Below are 20,672 nucleotides of genomic sequence, written 5' to 3' on the forward strand. Positions count from 1 at the left end.
AGAGTGAAGAATCACACCCACTAGCTGTGTACCCGAGACACTGCCGTGGCAAACAAATAGGCTAATCTGTACAGTCACAGAAAGTCAACAAGACAGTCGACTACAGTCCCTTCTGCAAATCTCAGCATCAGTCCTTTTCCGTGGTAACGCTCTCGTTCGTCCATCGAACGACGAGATGGGCGCGGTGACCCTGCAGTTAGAGCCGGGAAACCCCACGTTGCAGCACCGATGGGGGGGGGGAGAAAAACCGTATTTCGTGATTTTTATCTACAGCGGGAGATGCCAGATGCGTTATCAACCACCGTGAATGTTAGGCACTTAACATTTGTATTAGTGTATATTAGAGTGCACTATAATATGCATAGGCGGCAACACCGTGTTTGTTTGTTTTATTCCAACCAGTTCTTCTGAAAGGCAGAGGAGTTAAAGGCGGGCCCCAGTTTGGCTTCTAAAGTAGGAAGTGGCAATGATTTCAGTCGGACTCTAAACAGAACTGAACAAGAGGAAGACATTCAGAGAGCACACATCAACATTAAACCTACATATTGAACATATTGAACATTGTGCATTTGACCCATTTGATCCGTATTTTATTGCATCTTACTGCTTTATTTTTTATTCTTGTGTATTGTAAATATTTTTATATTTATCTGGAAATTATTCTTGTATTTTACAAGAATAAAAATATTATTGTAAAAGAATAACATTTTATTTTATTTTTATTTTATTTTATTTTATTTTATTTGCATTATATTTTTACTCTACTTTACTTTATCTTATTTGATTTGATTTTATTAGTGCAGGAGGAGGGATAAAGCATTTATAGCTCATACTAGGCCCTCCTCCTCTATAGTAATCAAAAATGAATTATAATCGATAAGTAATATAGCAAAATAATACATAAAATGTAGTAACAATCAATAAGGATAATCAATTAATTAATAGACTAAATTAAGGTAGAATAAAAACTTATACATATAAGATTACTACAAGAGGCTAGGATGACTTATGAGATGGGTTTTCAAGGCTTTTTTAAAGGTCAGAAAAGAGGAAATTGTTTGTATATTTATCTGAAGACTGTTCCATATTGTGACATATTTATATTTTACGGAGGACTGTGCTAATGATGTGCGGAAGAGAGGAACATGGAGTTGATTTCTTTGCCTAGTATAATAGTTATGTACAAGTGAATTAGGGTTTAGGAAATGATCAAATATATTGGGGAGATTGTTGGAAAGAAAGTTGAATGTGAATATACTAATTTGTAGTTTATTGATATCGTGGATATTGAGTATTTTAAGTTGTGCATGTACCATCAGTGGTACGCAAGCTTCCTGTGATGGTACTTGGAGGAAAATCAGCAATACTGTTCTACTGTATATACTGTATATTGTATTCTTCAGTTATCGTTAAAGGTGCATTATGTAATAAATCTAAAGCAACTGGCCATAAAATCCTCCTAATATGTCACAAAGACTCAGAAATATATATATATATATATATATATATTAGTGCTGTCAAATGTTAACACGTCAGCGGCGTTTAACGGCGTCAACGTTAACGCATGGCGAGTTTCCATGACGACTGACCGTAGAAAGACGCGCGTGACGTCATCTTTACGCGACTCCCGATTGTTAAAATTCTCTAAAGTAACGCTAAACTTTAATAACGGAGGCACACATACGCAGTAGAACACAGGTACGCTGGTTATTTGTAGCGCTGCTCTTTTCGCTTAATAAACAGACCGCTCCAGTTTGACTGTAGGCGCTAATGCTAACGTCAAACTTACCAGCTAACGAAGCTAGCTGGTAAACGGCCTGGACTTCGGCGTCGCGGCACGTAAACATGACGTCATGCATGTCTTTTTCCGGTCAGTCGTCATGGAAACGTTAGCGTGCATTAACGCGCGTTAACCTATTGCACAGCACTAATATATATATATATATATACATATATATATATATATATATACATATATATATATATATATATATATATATGCATATAACATACTGAACTAACCAACAACAACAGTACAGCCAAAATATAAGCATTAAAAAAAAAATGTTTGCAGACAGCAAATCATGTTTATGTTTTGAAATCTTAATAATGTTTTGGCAAGTGGCGCCACCTACCGCCATCTACCAATCATTGCAGTCAGTAGAGTTTCAGCTGCCGAGCAACCACGGGTTGCCAGTTACGTATGAGCTACAATGGGCGGAAAAAAAACTAAATCTAAAAGAACTCGGTATTTTGAATTTGATCGTAGTAACCGTTTTTGGCCACATTCTTACATATGGCACCTTTAAAAATCAAAAGGTGTAGTTTGTCCACTGAAAACATTGTGGTCCGACATGGACATTCAGATGACTGCAGACTCAATAAAAGAATAAATAACTATATTCCAGTTCTGCAAAATGGAAATAATTTCCCTTAAATCTTACACACTTTACCTTTAAGGTTGATGTTGGAGAGCCTCGTGTCTTTTTGGGTGGAGCTGATTTGCAACAGTCTATTTAGACTATTTATTCAGGGTGTCACCATGAAGTTCAGTAACAATAATATAATAGCAAATCATACAAAGCTCCCTTTCTTTCTCACGGTGGTTCAGTGACAGAGTGAGTCAACTTTCAATTGCAAGGTTGAGGGTTTGGATTTCCAGCTCTGCTAGTACTTATGTCTACATTACAAAAGTACTTATGCTGTGCTTAGTGTTATTGGGCATGACAGATGTGTGAATGGTAAAAATCTGTAATGTGAACAAGGTTATTATAGTAAACGAAAACTAGCAAAATAACGAAAAAATGTGTTAAATTTGTAAAATTAGTCAAATTTAAAGCTCATTTTCGTTAACTGAAATAAAAACAAAAACTAGAGTTTTAAAAGAACCTATAACTAACTGAAACTGAACTAAAATTCTTGTGAAAATGAGCATAATTTTTCGTCTTTGTAAATTAATTTCATGATGCATTTTTCTCTGCTGGCAATTTTGAGACACAATACTTATTACGACCTTTTTGAATCTTGCACCTAGTAAATACTCCATATTACAAAAAAAACAAACACTTTGCACTAAAACGGATAAAAACTAAGCATTTACAAAAGATAATAAAAACTAGCAAACCTGCTCTGAAAACAAATGACAAATAGCTAATTTTAAAAACAAAAAGTCAAAAGAAAGAAAAAGGAAAAAACCCAGTATGAATTCTGAGATTAAAGTCAGAATTCTGAATCAACAGGACAACATAACGCCCTTACTAGTTGATTAAATTCTGACTTTAACATCAGAATTCTGACTTTAACCTCAGAATTCTGACTTTAACCTCAGAATTCCTTCACCGTGTACTAAACATCAGTTATTCATTGTTTCCATCAGCAATTTGACCAAAATTATATTAAAAAAAACATATAAAAATATTTGATATTATAACGTGTATTCTTTCAAATTGATGTTCTACTCTATATGACGAGACAGAAATGAAACTGTCTGAGCAAATAAAGCAAATCCAACCACAGAGAGTTTGCATTTGACACACACCAAAATCTGCTGCCACCTAGAGGGTAATTACAACAGTGCAGTAACACTCAGCAACTGTGGGGGCGCTTTTGAGTCGAAAAATATAAAATAATGTCTTTTTTTAACTTTTAAAGTCAGAATTCTTACTTTAATCTTAGCATTCTGACTTTAATCACAATAATTCATGCTGCTTTATTTATTCTATTTAATCTTTTAACTTGTGGCCCTAACTTAAGTAAAAACAAATGAAAAATCCCAAACAATTATAACCTTGAATGTGAAGAAGATTTGAGAGTGGTCATCAAGACGAGAAAAGTGCTATAGGTTTTGTTCTGGTTTATAAATATTATTACAAATCAGTATAAAAAGAGTCGTTTCTGTCTACAACTACAGTTCCATTTAGGTTTGTTTGCATCTCCCTTCAAACTCTGAGGACCATTCGGATACACATGGCACAGAGACATTAATAGCTCATCCCCTTGGCCAACAAATGTGAAATTCCTAATGTTCCCATTGCAACATTGGACCTAACTTCATGTTGTTAACTACTTCCTTATTTGGTTGTCTACTTTCATTATAGAATCACTGTCTGGGGGCACAAACACCTGCTAATGGTCCACAGACGGCTAATTGCAGTTCCTGTGGGTAGAACTCATGATGGTGAGGTCACAGAAAATACATTTGAATGTTAGTTTTTTTTGGTTATTTTATCCGAAACCCTTTTAGTTAGTTTGAAAATAACATGATGATGTTGACTTGTTGTGATTATTTGTTGGTTGTAACCAGTGTCCGTATATATATATATATATTCCTCATCCATGATCTTCAAGTCCTTCCTCTCTGGGCTATAAAAGGCCTTGAAGCAGCCCTTCCTAAACTCTAGGGAAAGAGCATTAGATACAGTAAAAACGACGAGGCTGAGACATTCCCTCATTCTGCACTGACCGTGGTCTCGTCACAGTGTTTCTCCTCACTTTTGCTCTGTACTGTACAGCATCACAATGGTGAGTAAACCTTAAACCTTAAACGATGGTGCTTTAAAACACGAAACGCGTGACGTTGAGCTGTGTTCTCTGTGTCGTTCCAGGTCAGCAAATTAACACAGGAGCAGATCGCAGAGTACAAGGCAGTTTTCGAGATGTTTGACGAAGAGGGGAACGGCGACGTGAAGACGCAGGAGCTGGAGAGGGCGATGAGCTTGATGGGAATCAATCCCACGAAGAGAGAGCTCAGGCAGATGGCCAGAGACGTCGACACGGATGGTGAATTCAGTGACTGTATAACCATGTAAAACATTTAAAACAAATATCATACTATGTAATATTCATTCAGGTAGATTCTAGACCAGGAGTCTGCAACCTTTAGAATGAAAAGAGACATTTTTGTCCCCTCTCCACCGAAATACAATTATTCTGGAGCCGCAAAAAACCTATTTGATCCTTAAAATGAAGATAAAATCACATGGAAAGTTATTGTTTTTACACATACCTACTATGTTTAAAGAACTACAGTTTGTCACACGTTGATGCCAAACCTCTAAAGTGTAGAAAAATGACTGAGATGAAATTTTATGTACAATTATAAATAAGGTATAAGGATGAACAGGACTCCAAATGTGAACTTTTTTATGTACGCATTACTTTAATGGCTTTCAGGGGAGGTTTTTCAATTGGATCTGATGGACAAAATATCAAAAACACTTTTATTTACGCCTTTAACGTGACAAAAAAGTGTGAAAAACATGAAAAGTTTTTTTCTTCAAAGCGAGAAGGAGCCATTACAGAGAGGCTGAAGAGCCACATGAGGCTCTAGAGCCGCAGGTTGCAGACCCCTGTTCTAGACTGTGTACATGTGGGCAAATGTCCTAAATAACTACTAAATTAGAGTCTGTGTAAAGTGCTGAGAGGCTGATAATGTTAAAATAATTACTTTTAACATATATATAACATATAACTATTATTCTTCTTGAAATAAACATCTACAGTAATCTTTGCAGTTCATTCTGTTGACGGAGGTGACCCACAGTAATCACTAGATGGCAGTGTTTCACCGTGTGATACATGCAGGTTTTAAAGCGCTATTAGGAATAATCATCTGAGGATGATATTAATGTTCCTTGTAGAGTTACAGCTCATCAAACTGCAGCTGGTTATATGTCCACGTTAAGACCTTTTTTTGTGGTAATAAATAAATAAATAACGAATATTCATTTTGTAAAAACATGGTAAATTGTCGTGGGAATAATACACAACTCCTTATATGGGCATCCTTCATAGGTCACATATTCAGGCTTTTAAAAAATGAAAATTCCAAGTTCTGACTCATTTTATATCACATTTTTAGTAAGGATATAAAGTAGTAATAATTGTGCAAAATAGACAGTTTTTTTTCTTTTCCTTTTGTTCATAAAAATGAGCCAAGTGAACTTTGAACTGTGACGTATTTTCCGAATTTCACCGATTTAAAATCCGATTTTAAACATTTTGAGTACTTTATACTCAGGTGTGTTTATATAGTTGTTGAAAATGAAAACAAATGTTTCATCAAGAGTCTCGTTGATAAACTCAAGTTTGTTGTTTTTTTTGTGACTTTTCAGGCAGAGGCGTATTTAACTGTGGCAGCTTCTTGGGTCTGATGGCACTGTACCACGAGAGAACCAAGAACCAGGACGCTGAGCTCAGAGCTGCTTTTAAAGTGTTCGATAAAGAGGCCAAAGGGTACATTGACTGGAACACACTCAAGTAAGAATATTATTGGTGGGGGAAAAAGGAACAAAAACACCTATTTGTTCTTTTCTTTCTGACTACATTATGACGATCCTCTGCTTTGTGTGAATATTAATTGTCACCATCATCACCATCTTTTTTTAACTGTCTTTTTATGTTTATTTATCACATTCAGGTATGTGCTGATGAATGCAGGAGAACCACTGAATGAGATTGAAGCTGAGCAGATGATGAAAGAAGCAGATAGAGATGGAGATGGCACCATTGATTATGAAGGTATATTCGCAATGGGTTACATTTAAATATACGGGCTGTCAAAAGATTACATTTTTTAATCAGATTAATCACAGGGTAGCTGTGGATTAATCACGATTAAGTACAATTAATTACCATTTGTAAATATGCCAAAAAAATTCTAATTTTCTCTTTATATTGTTGTAGGAACAGAGAGGTAAATAAAGTATGTGAAAATATAAATGTAAAGAACATTAAAATACTGTAAATAACTTGTAAAAACCTATACAAACTTAGTAAAAAAAATAAACATTACATTGTAAAAAAAAAAACACATTATAAGACAACATAAATAAATAGAAAAAGTAAAATGCTGTAAATAACTTTAAAAAAAACTATACATTGCACTGTAAATAACTCACATTATAAACAAAACATAAAGTATAGAAGTTAAATAGTTTTCTTACTAAACCCACAGCAGGAAATTCCTCATCAGCACTTTGAAGCACTGCTTCTACTAGTTAGCATTAGCGTCAGCTAGCATTCTGACGCTAATGTTAGCTGCTGTCTGTGTCCCCGTTAGTTAGACAGAGACTGTTAATGTTATGATTATATCATTATCTGCGCCAGTAGCGCCACTTACAACTGTGTGTCTTTCTTTCTTTTTTCTTCATCCTCTCTTTTTTTCTTCCTCTTCTAACTTCCTGATTGATAACTCCTCTTCATTTTCCTTCAGCTTCTCAGGGCCCCAAGCAGTTGCCCGCCGCCTGCCTGTTCATAAACTGCACGTCTACCCGTAGCGCGATGAAAGTGAGAAAGTGCGTTAATGCGTTAAAAAATTAACGCTTTAATTTCACAAATTAATTATCCTGCGTTAACGCGTTAATTTTGACAGTCCTATTAAATATATTTAATTAGATGACTTATAATGAGACTTGTTATTTAAAAACTGTGTCATTGTGCTGACATTGTTGACAATAATTTCTTTAGATCCTGCTGATCTTTAAGGTTACATTTTCACAAAATTATTCAGAAAAAATATTTTTATAAATATTGTTGAAACACAATATTATATAAATATTGTGTTTCAACAACTTAGATCTATATATAGATAGATGCTAGTTAACTAACAGATAGATAGATGCTAGCTTGCTAGCTTAGATAGATGCTAGCTAACTAACTTAGATGCTCGCTTGCTTAGATAGATAGATAGATAGATAGATAGATAGATAGATAGATAGATAGATAGATAGATAGATAGATAGATAGATAGATAGATAGATAGATAGATAGATAGATAGATAGATAGATAGATTGTAGCTTGGTATCTCGCAAGCTAACTAACCCACTAACTAGATGGATAGATAGATAGATAGATAGATAGATAGATAGATAGATAGATAGATAGATAGATAGATAGATAGATAGATAGATAGATAGATAGATAGATAGATAGATAGATAGATAGATAGATAGATAGATAGTAAATCTCGTTGTACAACTTGTATAATGACAATAAAGGCATTCTATTCTATTCTAGATAGATAGATAGATAGATAGATAGATAGATAGATAGATAGATAGATAGATAGATAGATAGATAGATAGATAGATAGATAGATAGATAGATAGATAGATAGATAGATAGATAGATAGATAGATAGATAGATAGATAGATAGATAGATAGATAGATAGACATAAATGCATAACAATACGCCCAACCATAAAAACATACAGAAATTAAACAATACAAGTTTAAGTCCCTGGCTTAAAAATATTGGATAGGGCACAGAGAAAAGTGCAAGCACAATATTATTGCTGAATGAAAGCAGCATCTATTGTGACTTTGGCGAATATGTACATTTGTTTTTCATTAATACTGTGTATATGGAACTTTTTTTTTGTTAAGTTTAACTTTTGCGGTCAATGATTAATCAACAAATCTCCAAACACAATAATATTTAATGCTGTTTTTTTTTTTTTTTTTACTCTTCCAGAATTTGTGGCCATGATGACCGGGGACTTGTTTAAAATGAGCTGAAGCCTCACGCCGCAGCAGCAGCTGAACATTCTCGAGTGTCACACGATTGTACAACAAACCAGTTGACGTCATTTCATTCATGTAATGCGCGTCTGGTAGTTATAATAGAAATATGCACAGTGTGTCACATGTCTCTGTTTTTGAGAATAACGCACATGAGAGTAAAAATCTGTTTTAAAGCCTACGCTGTCTGCTTGTGCTTTTTATTTATTTATGGCAGAGTGAATTTAAGTCACTGAGAAAGACTACACTACAGTGTAAATATCCTCAGACCTTCCACCCGGATACAGTCATTCACACGGGTCTGACAGCATCTGGTGTGCAGGGCTGTTAAATCCTATTCTCATCCCTGCAAAACCAAATAGACAGCTCAGCGAGCCAACCACATTTATCATCTCCAAGCCACTAAACCAATGGCAGAGTGAGGGGGGAGGGGGCTTGCGGCACTGATCTCTGTTTTGCAGCATCCCCAGACCAGCCTCTGTTGTGTGAAATGCAAGAAAGGACAAGGCAGTAGATTCCTGGCGTCTGTTGGAGACCAGAAAAAGGATTTCTTGGAGGCTGCGAGGGTGGGATTACTTCAGTCTGGAGATGCCATCTGAAGAGAAAATGGTTCTTTTGTTAATGTAAACAGCCTGTGCAGTACCTGCATTGCTTGAGGGGGGGAAAGCAGAAGAAGAAGAGGAAGAGGAGGAGGAGGAGGGGCAGACACTGGAGGAAATGTTGCCTCTTCCAATGAAATGTTTCCTTCTCTAGCAAAGCCCCAGCCTGCTGCAGCTCACCTCTGAACTCATGCGTGACACACATTAAGGTACGTCCGCATCTCCTAATCTGAGGACACATGCAGTGCTGGGTCACGTTGGCAGGATTAGTAGCTCAGCTGTTTTGAAACAGGACAGCTGAGGTGCAGTTTATCTCGACTATAAATAACACTCACGTTTGCCCCCCCCCGTCACGCAGCACTAAGATCATCAACAGTACGGGGGGGGATAAGCGTGATTAAATTGTTGCAGGCTCTTTGTGCCGTGTGGTGATTATCAACCATACAACAGCGGCGGCTGAATCCAGCCTTTGTTTTTCCATTGGTTGTTTGCCTCAGCTTCACATGTTCCTCATTAAGAGCATGAGCAGACAGGATGCACTAAGGAGAGAGGAATGGATCGTATGTCTGCGTTCGCCGCCTCCATGCGTCACCACGCAACACACTGCTTTAAAGTCAAACCATACTCACTAACATTTAATTTATGTACATCTTCAGGATAAATTGCTCTTAAAGGGACACTATGTAGTATTTATGGGGTTATATAACCCAAAATCCACTTTTTTATACATATTATGTGCTCCTGCATTGTCTAGTCGCTGTATTGTTGTTTTTGTTTCATTTTCGTAGTGTTTCAAAAAGTCATGTAAAATAACACGGTCGCGGACCGCGGTTGCATAGCCACTGTTAGCAGAGAGACGCCATGTTTCTACCGGAGCCTGTAAGGACAAACGCGAGAGAACAAATCAAGTGTCTCTTTACTTGTAGCGGAAGTCCCGCCTCCACTCTCTCCGCTTCGTCTGCTACGGCCGCGGTAGCTCCGCCCTCACCCTCGCCTCACGATCTTCATCTGCTGACACGGAGAAAGACGACGAGGACGACATTTGACCCTCTGAGGACACCGTAGCGCTCAGGGAAGGGAGGGGGTGAGCAGAGGAGCAGTTCTTTGTTGTAAATTTCGGCCTCTCCTCTAGATGACACTATAAACTACTTACTTCACCTTTAACTCTCAGAGGATGTGCACAGTGTGTGTGTGTGTGTGTGTGTGTGTGTGGGAGACGTTTGCACTGAGTGGATATTTATGGAACTGTGTGTATATGTGTGTGTGTGTGGGGGTGTTTTTTTGACGTTTGAACGCGCTCCTCGCACATTTCCTCACAGCGCACGTTACAGTTGGAGTGGTTAGTATCCCTCTGTATTTTATCAAGTTTCCTCATGTGCCTCTGCTACACCACATCCTGCCCCCAAACACCTACCACAAGCCTCCTGCTACAATCAGCTATGGTTTGAACGAAATCCAGAATTTTGTCGTGTGCCAAAACTGAAATGCATGATTTAAGAAATGACAAAATTATATCAATCACTTCACACTTTTGTTTGTTTGTTTTTTTTCCCCTCCAGATCCCATTGCAAAAGCAAAAAACAAACAAACAATGGCTCCGCAGACCCCAAACCAGAGGGCTGACATCCGTGTCATCCATGAGACACACTAGAGAAAGCAGGAGCGACGTCCGGGGGAAAACACAATCACACACACGAGCGCTCGTTCAGTTAAAACAGTTAACACACCCGACCATGGCTGTGACTGCGGCTAAGACCACCACAGGCTTCGTCTCCACGTCTGCCAAGACCACCACGATCCCTTTCCTCTCAACCGGCACCAGCACCAGAGAAAACATCACGTCCCGAGCGACGACGTTAATGACTGTTACTATAACAACAAACGAGACCGGCTTCAACGCCACCGCGTTTCCCGAGGTGGTGATCGAAGGATCGGGAATGGGAATGGTCCTCGTGCCCTTTGGCATCATCACTGTCATTGGCTTAGCAGTGGCAATCGTAAGGGACGATCAACACTTTTGATATCCCCTGTATCTAACACATCCGGTGACACGTTTGTTTATTTCTCCAACTCTGATTTAGATGCTGTACATCCGGAAACGGAAGCGGTAAGTTATTCATAGATGTTTTATTTACTGACCCCCAACAATCGGGGAACCTCAGGCGACGAACACGATTCCCAAATCCCTACGCATTTTCGAAGGTTTTCGATCGCTGGTTTCCTTGTATTTGCAAAATCTTTCCAGAATGCGACTCCTCTGAAATATTTTCACTAAAGCAAGTCCAGCATTGTTGGATCATTTTTGAGGCCAAGTAGAGGAATCCCATGTCAAACTGCATTAGTTGCACGATGATTGTGTCCACATGGCACGTGGTTCTGAACAGACCTTATACACAAGTGTAATGTTATTGAGATATCGGAGCTTGGGTACACTGAGGAGATGTGAATGTGGCCAAATATCAACAATTGTGTACGAAAATTGTATTTATATAGCATCTTTCACAGATATGGAATCCTAAGGTGCTTCACAAGTTGATACAAGATTAAAAAAGTAGGTTTTAAAAACAGGGAAAACAGGGAAAAACAATAAAACCCCTTGTCTCACTAAAATCTGTTTAAAAAGAAAAGTCTATGAGACTTGTGACGTGAAAACTGTGTCATTGTTTGAAGGTTAAATTTCACCAAATTAGTCAGAATATTATTTTATAAATATTGTTGAAAGACAACATTATATTAATATTGTGTTTCAACAATTTAGAGCTATCGATAGATATATGCTAGCTACCTTAGATAGATAAATGCTAGCTAACTAACTTGATTAGATGGTAGTGGGGTCGTACCTATGTTCCCCAATCGGGGAGTATTGGACCTTTTTTTAAAAAAAAAAAAGGGTTCTATGTTCCACGTTTTTCCCAATGTGTTCCCCGGGTCCTTTTGGGTGAAAGGGTCCTATGTTCCACGGTCACATACAAAGCGGGAAACATAGGTACGGCCCCGATGGTAGCTAGCTAGCTTAGATAGATGAAGTTAACTATATTTCGATCTATAACTAACTTAGAATAATCGACTTTTTAAATACATCAACAGTGTCCAGGAAACAAGGTTAGACTGTTCCGCAGCCTATAGGTGCTACTGCTTGACCTCTGACCCTTTGTTCATGTAGGCTGGAGAAGCTGAGGCATCAGCTCATGCCCATGTACAACTTTGACCCAGGCGAGGAACAAGATGATCTGCTGGAACAAGAACTACTGGACCACGGCCGGGAAGGCAGCGTCACAGGCCCCAACGCTAAGGTAAATTCTAGCTACCTTAAATGCTAGCTACCTTAGCTAGCATTTGTGATTGACTTAAACAATCACAAAAGGTTTTAATGACATTAATTTGTCAAATTCATGATATTTTTTACTTATATCATTATTCTCTACTTCTTTTATTTGCACTGATTGTAATTCGTTGTCCATGTTTTTTACCTTATTTTCTCTGAAGTTTTGACATTGGCCTAACAGTAACAGGCAAACTTGGTAAAGTATTACCTGAGTGTCTTGTTTTTCTGTCCAAACCCGTTTCTTCCCGTCCTCTCCCATCATTTCTCACTTTGTCAGTATCTGAAACACTTTTCTTTTGTTGAATATTTGTGCTATTTTTGGTTCTGTTGTCTTCCATCTCTGACGAGCTTGAACCCTAAATGTGAAAAATAACACCAACACATTGAAAGTAATTCTCTCCTTTACATCTTTTTCCTTTGTGTTCCCTCAGTTTTGAAACGTACACATGACACACGTATAAAAGTACAGCTTTAAAAGGGGAATCTAATTCTGCATCGTCACACGATTACTTTTGTCTGCAAAGATAAACACAAAGTAGATCATTATCTACTGGAATTGTCTTGGTTCACTTTAATCATCATCTTCCATGGACATAATCCGGGAAATAGACCTCAGATTATTCTTCTTCATCATCATTTTTGCCACAAATACATTTAAAGGTGACATAGAGTGGTCCTGTTGCACATAAATGTTAGTTATGGAGGTCTACTTACATATATTAACTTGTTTTTATGGTAAAAAACCTCATGGTTGCTGTGAACTAGTCGATAGAAATCCTCTTTTCTGACGCTGTTTTTCTGCTGCGAGATTTCAGAGTGAACTTTCAGCCCCAGAAGACAGAGTCTTGTGATTGGCCAGTACTATCCAGCACATCCGTTCTCAGAAGCGCAGCGCCCCCCTCTGGAACGGCGGATGCACTGCTCCTCATTATCAAAACATTGTTTTAACAGTGTTTAAAAATAGCTTCTTCACGACTCCCCGCCGCAGTCCCCTTTATGACTTTAAACTGGAGTCAGACCCAGAGTCAGAAGACACTGTCGCTCGTGAAACACCTCCACAACGGACGTTATTCTTCTTCTGCGGTTCAATGTACGTAACCGGATGTGCCCGGACTAGTGCCCGGAGCAGGACGATCGGTTGTTCAGGAGAACCGATGCTTACGTAACTATTACGGGATTTTCAGAGATCTCGTTGAGCCCCGAGATTACAATAAAACACAACGTTCTCAGCAGTGGTTCAACTGTTTGTTTCGAACCGTCAGGGCTTCATAAACAAGGTAATGACGCAGATACACACCAAAAAAACAGCGATAATAGGAACTTCCGGTCTAGTTCCGCTTTAATATATTGTCTTATTTATACACGCGTGTCCTCTGGTCTTAAATTATGTCAAATTTTAGTATTCAATCCCCTTTTTTCATGAACGATAAAGCCAATTGCGCTGGAATTAAACGTTTAAACCTGTTTAACCCTTGGGTCACCAAGTGATCCCCACATCACTAACACGTTTCTCTGGCTCTCCGCAGACTCTCACGACCTCCCAGGGGACCACGCAGCGACCCAGTCGTCTCGTCTTCACGGACGTCGCCAAAGCTCTCAACGCCTAACTCTAACTCTTTCCTCTTCCATCGATCTACGTCGGTTTGTGACGGCGGCTCGGCTCGCGACACAGAGATACGGACTTGTCTCTCCAAAGAAAAAACCTGGACAGTTTCTAGAGCTACGGGGAAGAGCGCCGGTTTATTTTGCAGAGACAACGACGACGACAAAACTGTGTATAGTGCATGTACCGCGTGTACGTAAAGGGAAGCATCACACACACTATGATCTTGCACTGTTTTCCTGTGGCGCACAGATGCGGCGTGATGCACTTTTTTTTTTTTGTTTAACTGTTGTTTGGTTGCTTTTGTCTGTGAAGTTCTTCAGAGCTTCAGTATCTATTTCCATGTTTGACGTGAGAGGAGGAGCATATATACGTTTGAAATATTCAAACTCTCTGGTCCCGCCGTCCTTCGCTGAACTGAACTGCCCCTCGCCATTTTGTTTAGTCTTCACTCAATAACGAAGGACTGATGATTCTGTCTGTGTGTGTGTGTGTGTGTATTAAAACTGTTTAAACAATCGGAAAAATGTTTTTTAAAGCCTTAGAACACAGAGCTTTTTAGCTGCTTTTTTCCCCATTACTATGTTTAAACATTATAGTATACGGATGTTATATAGAGCGTCTTATATCCTTTTTTTCAGCACAACCTAGACAATCGGACATTTTATATAAACACACCTAAGCAAAAAGGGTAACACTTTAGATTAGAGAACACATATTCACCATTAACTAGGTGCTTACTAAAAATGCATATAAGTCACATACTAGCCCTTTATTAGTAAATATTAAGCACATATTAACACCTTATGTAGGAAAAATCTTAGGTAGAGGTAGAATAAGGTTACTATGGTCTTAATATGTGCTTAATGATCACTAATAAAGGGCTAGTATGCGACTTATACATGTTAGAAAGCACCTATGGTGAATATGTTCCCTAATCTAAAACGTTATCGCAAAAAGTACTCGAAATGTTTCAAATCGGATTGAATTTGTGAAATTCGGAAATACGTCACAGTTCACGTGGCTCGTTTTTTTTTATGAACAAAAACGAAATAAAAATGCTCTATTTTGTGACTTCTGCACAATTATTGCTACTTTATATCACTAGCAAAAATGCGATATAAAATAAACTTTAACATAACTTTGACTCAACAACACATAAGAAGATGGAAAACCTCCCCCACATTTTTTAAAGCCTGAATATGTGACCTATAAAGACACACCCCCCAGGATGTCCATATAAGGAGTTGTGCATTAGCCGTGAGCACTAAAGCCTGGTTTATACTCGCAGTAGTGTAGTTTATTGTCGCCGTAGCGCGCCAAAAATGACGTCGTATCCTGTGTCGCGGCAGGCGCATTAGCTCCAAAAATTGTCGCGGTGCTAGGGCCGCGCACCTCTGAATTTTTGGAACTTCGTCGGTTGCGGCGCGCGCCTACTCTTCATTTTCAACGGAAGACCGGCCGAGCAGGTCCGCTTGTACGTGCCTTATATTCATGGAAGGAGATTGTTACCACGTTATAAAAAGACGATGTTTTTGCCGTAGGACGTGAAAAAAAAAAAAAAAAAGAGGGGGATCACTTTGTGAAGGGCAAAAGACAAGGACATGGAAAGAGTAGTGACCCAGGGTGATTCTGGTGGATTATGGGATGTTTGTCCAAATACTTGAAACCCAGAGAGAGGGACAGTCATTTTGAGACCAATGTAAGTGATATGCGGAAAGTGGTTGCGGACGTTTACCGGCAGCACAAGTTGAATATTTTAGTTGTACGCCCTCTGCCGTTGCGAAACGCCTCCGCACATACATGTATGCGAGTATAAACAAGGCTTAAATGTTAAAGGTGACATAGAGTGGTCCTGTTGCACATAAATGTTAGTTATGGAGGTCTACTTACATATATTAACTTGTTTTTATGGTCAAAAACCTCCTAGTTGCTGTAAACGAGCCGATAGAAATCCTCTTTTCTGACGGTGTTTTTCTGCTGTGAGATTTCAGAGTGAACTTTCACCCCCAGAAGACAGAGTCTTGTGATTGGCCAGTACTATCCAGCACATCCGTTCTCAGAAGCGCAGCGCCCCCCTCTGGAACGGCGGATGCACTGCTCCTCATTATCAAAACATTGTTTTAACAGTGTTTAAAAATAGCTTCTTCACAACTCCCCGCCGCAGTCCCTTTTATGACTTTAAACCGGAGTCAGACCCAGAGTCAGAAGACACTGTTGCTCGTGAAACACCTCCACAACGGACGTTATTCTTCTTCTGCGGTTCAATGTACGCAACCGGATGTGCCCGGACTAGTGCCCGGAGCAGGACGATCGGTTGTTCAGGAGAACCGCTGCTTACGTAACTATTACGGGATTTTCAGTGATCTCGTTGAGCCCCGAGATTACAATAAAACACAACGTTCTCAGCAGTGGCTGAACTGTTTGTTTCGAACCGTCAGGGCTTCATAAACAAGGTAATGACGCAGATACACACCAAAAAAACAGCGATAATTGGAACTTCCGGTCTAGTTACGCTTTAATATACAAATCTGTAACCAAAAAAAAAAAGCTTGTAGGTGTGATATTTTATTGATAAGCGACAAAGAAGCAGAATAACATAGAACACATCATAACAAATATATATATCACAGGTTTGTGAGTTCAGTTAATGAAGTGGATGACGACGACGACGACGACGAGACGTCAAACGAAACTACGACGCGGGTGTTAAACGTAAGGCGTCCAATGTGATCTTGGCAAGTTACACTTTCAACTTTTTCAACAGTCGAGAGCGGTTTCGAGTAACTCTACGATCACTATCAGTAAGATCACATTACAAAACAACAACGTTGAGCCCATATTATAGAGAGTAGATATCCCGACACAACAATCATTGACTCAGCTGTAGTAAAATAATAATAAAAAAAAAAAAAAAGAGCACCCTTCAAGCTGACTTCCATTCACCTGTGGTGATATGAATGTAGTGAGATGAGATGAGTGGACTACGACAGTACATGTGTGAGAGTTAGTTCAAGATTTCATCCGTGTGGCCGTGCAGGTGTCTGATGGAACGTTTCCCCTCGTGGACGACCTGAGGTCCGTTTCACAAAAGCAGGTTTTAGTGAAAACTCTGAGTCTGTTAACCCTGAAATGAGGGAAACTCTTGAGTTTTCCGTTTCACAAAGGGAGGTAAAGTCAAACCAGAGAAGGAGGAGTAACTCTAGCCTGTTTCACAGAGAGAGGTAACTTAAGCTCTCGGTCAGTTACCATGGTAACGGTAACATGCTCTTTGAAACTAACCTGGTCTGGAGCAGGTTTTTCTCTCCGCAAACCTTGAGTTTCTCTCTGTCTCCGCCCTCTTTCAGACACACACGGTGTTTGATTTCCTCATTCATTCAGTCAGCAGAGTTTTGGCGTAGTATAGTTCTGCGTCTGTTCTGCGTTTACATTAGAAGTTATATTGTGATCCGGTGGATGAAGGTGCAGCATTACTGCGCAGAGAATTAATATTTGTCAGGAGATGATTATCAGACCTCATATATGTTCTTACATTTCAAGACACTTTTGAGCGATACTGTTTCACGTCACAGTTCATCATTTACACACACGACCTAATCCGTCCTTTACATTTACAACATTAACAACCGGAGTCACGCTCTCACATCACAGCAGAAATTGTGTGTTGCGCTGCGGTTTAAAAAATAAATAAAAATTTGCTTACTTGTGTGTGTGTGTGTGTGTGTGTGTGTGTGTTCTTGTACTTGCGGCATACTGAGGACCAGTGAGGGTTTTTAACCAACAAACACTTTGTTTTCATTGAAATCACTTCCTTAGGTTGCTGTAACATGCTATACACAATTTGTAAATAACATGCTATACACAACTCTACTATATATACATTTGTAAAATGTATATAGTAGAGTTGTACATAGTATAGCATTACGTTTTTTGTAAAAAATAAAAATTCTAATTTTGGACAACATAGTATAGAATGACTTTTTTTTGTCAAATTTTGGACCAAAAGTTATTTTTATTTTTTTTCAACTTTTGGACGACATAGTATAGTATGACGTTTTTGTCAAATTTTGGACAAATTTACACATTTTTCTTTTATACAACATCATAGATGCAGAGCACTTGAACGCGATATAAAGAACGAGAAGTCATTTATGTGTGAAAACATCATTATGTTGGGGATAAAACAACTGTACAGTCAAAACAGCCACTTCATATTTACTTTATGTAAAACCTGATCAAAATGAGGTTAATCCCATGAGATTATACCGAGGTCTTACCTGTTTGAACGATGTTTTTATGTTTCATATTAAACTGCTGCCAACTGCGCTTCTCCCCCGCGGGATTACACCTAAATAAATAAATTAATCGTCTACAACTCAAGCAGTTTCCCGCTGTAATATTATTGTGATTGTGCAAAGCACGACATTTAAACTTCCTCATCAACAGCAGCATTCATGCTGTCTTTTTATACTTGTGGTGCACGCGCTTAACTCGAGGTGAAACTACTCCGAGTTGAACAAACTAACTCAAATCAGCTGTTTTGAAACCGAAAACTCAAAAAGATCAACTCAGAGTTCAGGGTTAACAGACTCAGAGTTTGCTGAACCTGCTTTGTGAAACAGACCCCTGGGCTTTTGTTTGTTTGTTTACAGAGGTAGTCCATATAGGGCAACACATAATAATAATAATAATAATAATAATAATAATAAAAAAAAAAAAACAGTAAAGTCAACGCAGCTGAGCAAGATAAAAACAACACATACATGTCTGTAAATGGACCAAGCTCTTCTGGCAGCAATTTAGTAAACAATGCTGAAATACATCAACAACAACAACAACAACAACAAAAATGACTGGGATACAACATCATCAACATCAGTGATAACATAAAACATAGTTCTAGTGGATAAACACTCAATATACAGTATACAGTAAATGACGGGTGATATTCAAGTCATGTAAGAAACTATTAAGTCATATGTAGTCCATGTTTGATTGTGAAATCCGACAGAATATATATATATATACATATATACGTGTATATATATATATATGTATGTGAAGCTGGTCTTTTTTGCATTTGTCTTCAGTTTCAGTGCTGAAATTCTCAACAACTAACATTTCTGTACCTTTTTCAATCCGAACAAAAAGTATTGGTTAACCTCCATTTTTCGCCCTAAAAAATAATAATTAAATAGCAGAATTACTATGTCACTAAATGTTATTGTTGCTAAGTTAAGAATAAAATCTAAATTGAAGTATACTAAAGTTTAATTAGTTAACTGTTATTAAAGTGAGGGCTCTCTCTCTCTCTCTCTCTCTCTCTCTCTCTCAAATGACACACTGTTCGACAGTAACACACTCGACTAGATTTCAGTGAGATTGACCCTTTAAAAAAGCTGGAAATATGTGATATGAAACTATTATTTTGGTACAAATCTCTCTACAGCTTCACCTTCACCTGTTCTGATACTCATACACTCATACACTACCATTCAAAAGTTTGGGTTCACTGAGAAATGTTTTTGAAGGAAAGGCACTTTTTTTTTTCAATGAATATTCGTCATTTTTTAAATGAATGAATTTTGAATGGTTTTTAATGGATTATGTACATAGGTGTATAGAGGCACATTTCCAGTGTTCTAATGGTACATTGTGCTAATGGCGTTAGAAGGCAATGATGTTAGCACAGCTGAAAACAGTTTTGCTGGTTCTTTGATGAAAGGGTAAAATTATTATTTGGAATAAAAATCATTATTTCTAATCTCGTCAATGTCTTGACTATATTTTCTATTCATTTTGCAACTCTTTTGATGAATAAAAGTGTGACTTTTAATGGAAAACACGAAAAAATTATATAGGTGACCCCAACACTTTTGAACGGTAGTGTAGATGCACTATAGAAAAAAAATTTTTTTTTAAAAGTTGAGAAAACTCAAAATTTCAAGGCAACTTTGATGTAAATTTTGAGTTTACAGCCCAACAAAAGTTCCATCAACTAACTATTTTTGTCTATTTTGTTAGACAAACGTGTAAGTTAGAGTTGTGCCATCTCAAAATTCTGTTTTCAAACTTTTGTTTGGCTAACTAATCTTGTAAAAAATAAAATAAAAATAATAATTTTGGGTTAGCACAACTCTAACTTACAAGTTTGTCTAACAAAATAATATTAGTTAATGGAACTTTTTTAAAAACTCGAGATCTTTCGTCGGGCTGTAAACTCAAAAACGGATTGCATCAAGACATGTTGAGTTTTATTTTTTACAGTGTGGTAGATAACGACATTCTCTTTGTGTGTTTGTGTGTGTTATTGTAAGCATTCGTCTATTCATAGGAAAATCGGGAAGAAAGTTACGAATTTTCTCCTCCTTCGAAACGTGGTCGTACAAAGACGTTGTTAGCGACGTATTGTGTATTGAGCTTTAACGATAACGATAACTGTCAAACACCGTGTGGTCATATTTAAGAGCGTCACACGTACAATTTACAGTGTATGAATCTCAAAGAAATACTTTGACGCAGAACCAATGAGAAAGAAGTATCAGACCAAAAAAATAAAACATTTCCAAACTTCCAAAAGGACTACACCGTAAAACAAAATAAAAGAAGCAAGTATTTCATCA

At 37.9% G+C, this 20,672-nt stretch overlaps 2 protein-coding genes across 2 annotated transcripts; both read left to right on the top strand.

The window, feature by feature from the left end:
- Nucleotides 1–175: 175 nt before the first annotated feature.
- LOC310929741 (calglandulin-like) lies at nt 176–8,519 on the top strand (the record flags this gene model as incomplete). Its single annotated transcript, XM_083892587.1, has 6 exons — nt 176–303; nt 4,512–4,521; nt 4,605–4,779; nt 6,114–6,258; nt 6,419–6,519; nt 8,476–8,519. The coding sequence occupies 6 exons, from the start codon at nt 176–178 to the stop codon at nt 8,517–8,519; spliced, it is 603 nt and encodes a 200-aa protein (XP_083748713.1).
- Nucleotides 8,520–10,854: 2,335 nt separating this feature from the next.
- Nucleotides 10,855–14,112, top strand: cUnh3orf18 (chromosome Un C3orf18 homolog; the record flags this gene model as incomplete). The annotated part of the gene is made up of 4 exons (XM_083891920.1): nt 10,855–11,118; nt 11,203–11,228; nt 12,285–12,414; nt 13,973–14,112. The coding sequence occupies 4 exons, from the start codon at nt 10,855–10,857 to the stop codon at nt 14,051–14,053; spliced, it is 501 nt and encodes a 166-aa protein (XP_083748046.1). The 3' UTR covers nt 14,054–14,112.
- Nucleotides 14,113–20,672: the final 6,560 nt, after the last annotated feature.

This window comes from Microchirus variegatus (assembly GCF_963457635.1).
Source record: "Microchirus variegatus genome assembly, chromosome: 7".
Classification (NCBI taxonomy): Eukaryota; Metazoa; Chordata; class Actinopteri; order Pleuronectiformes; family Soleidae; genus Microchirus; species Microchirus variegatus.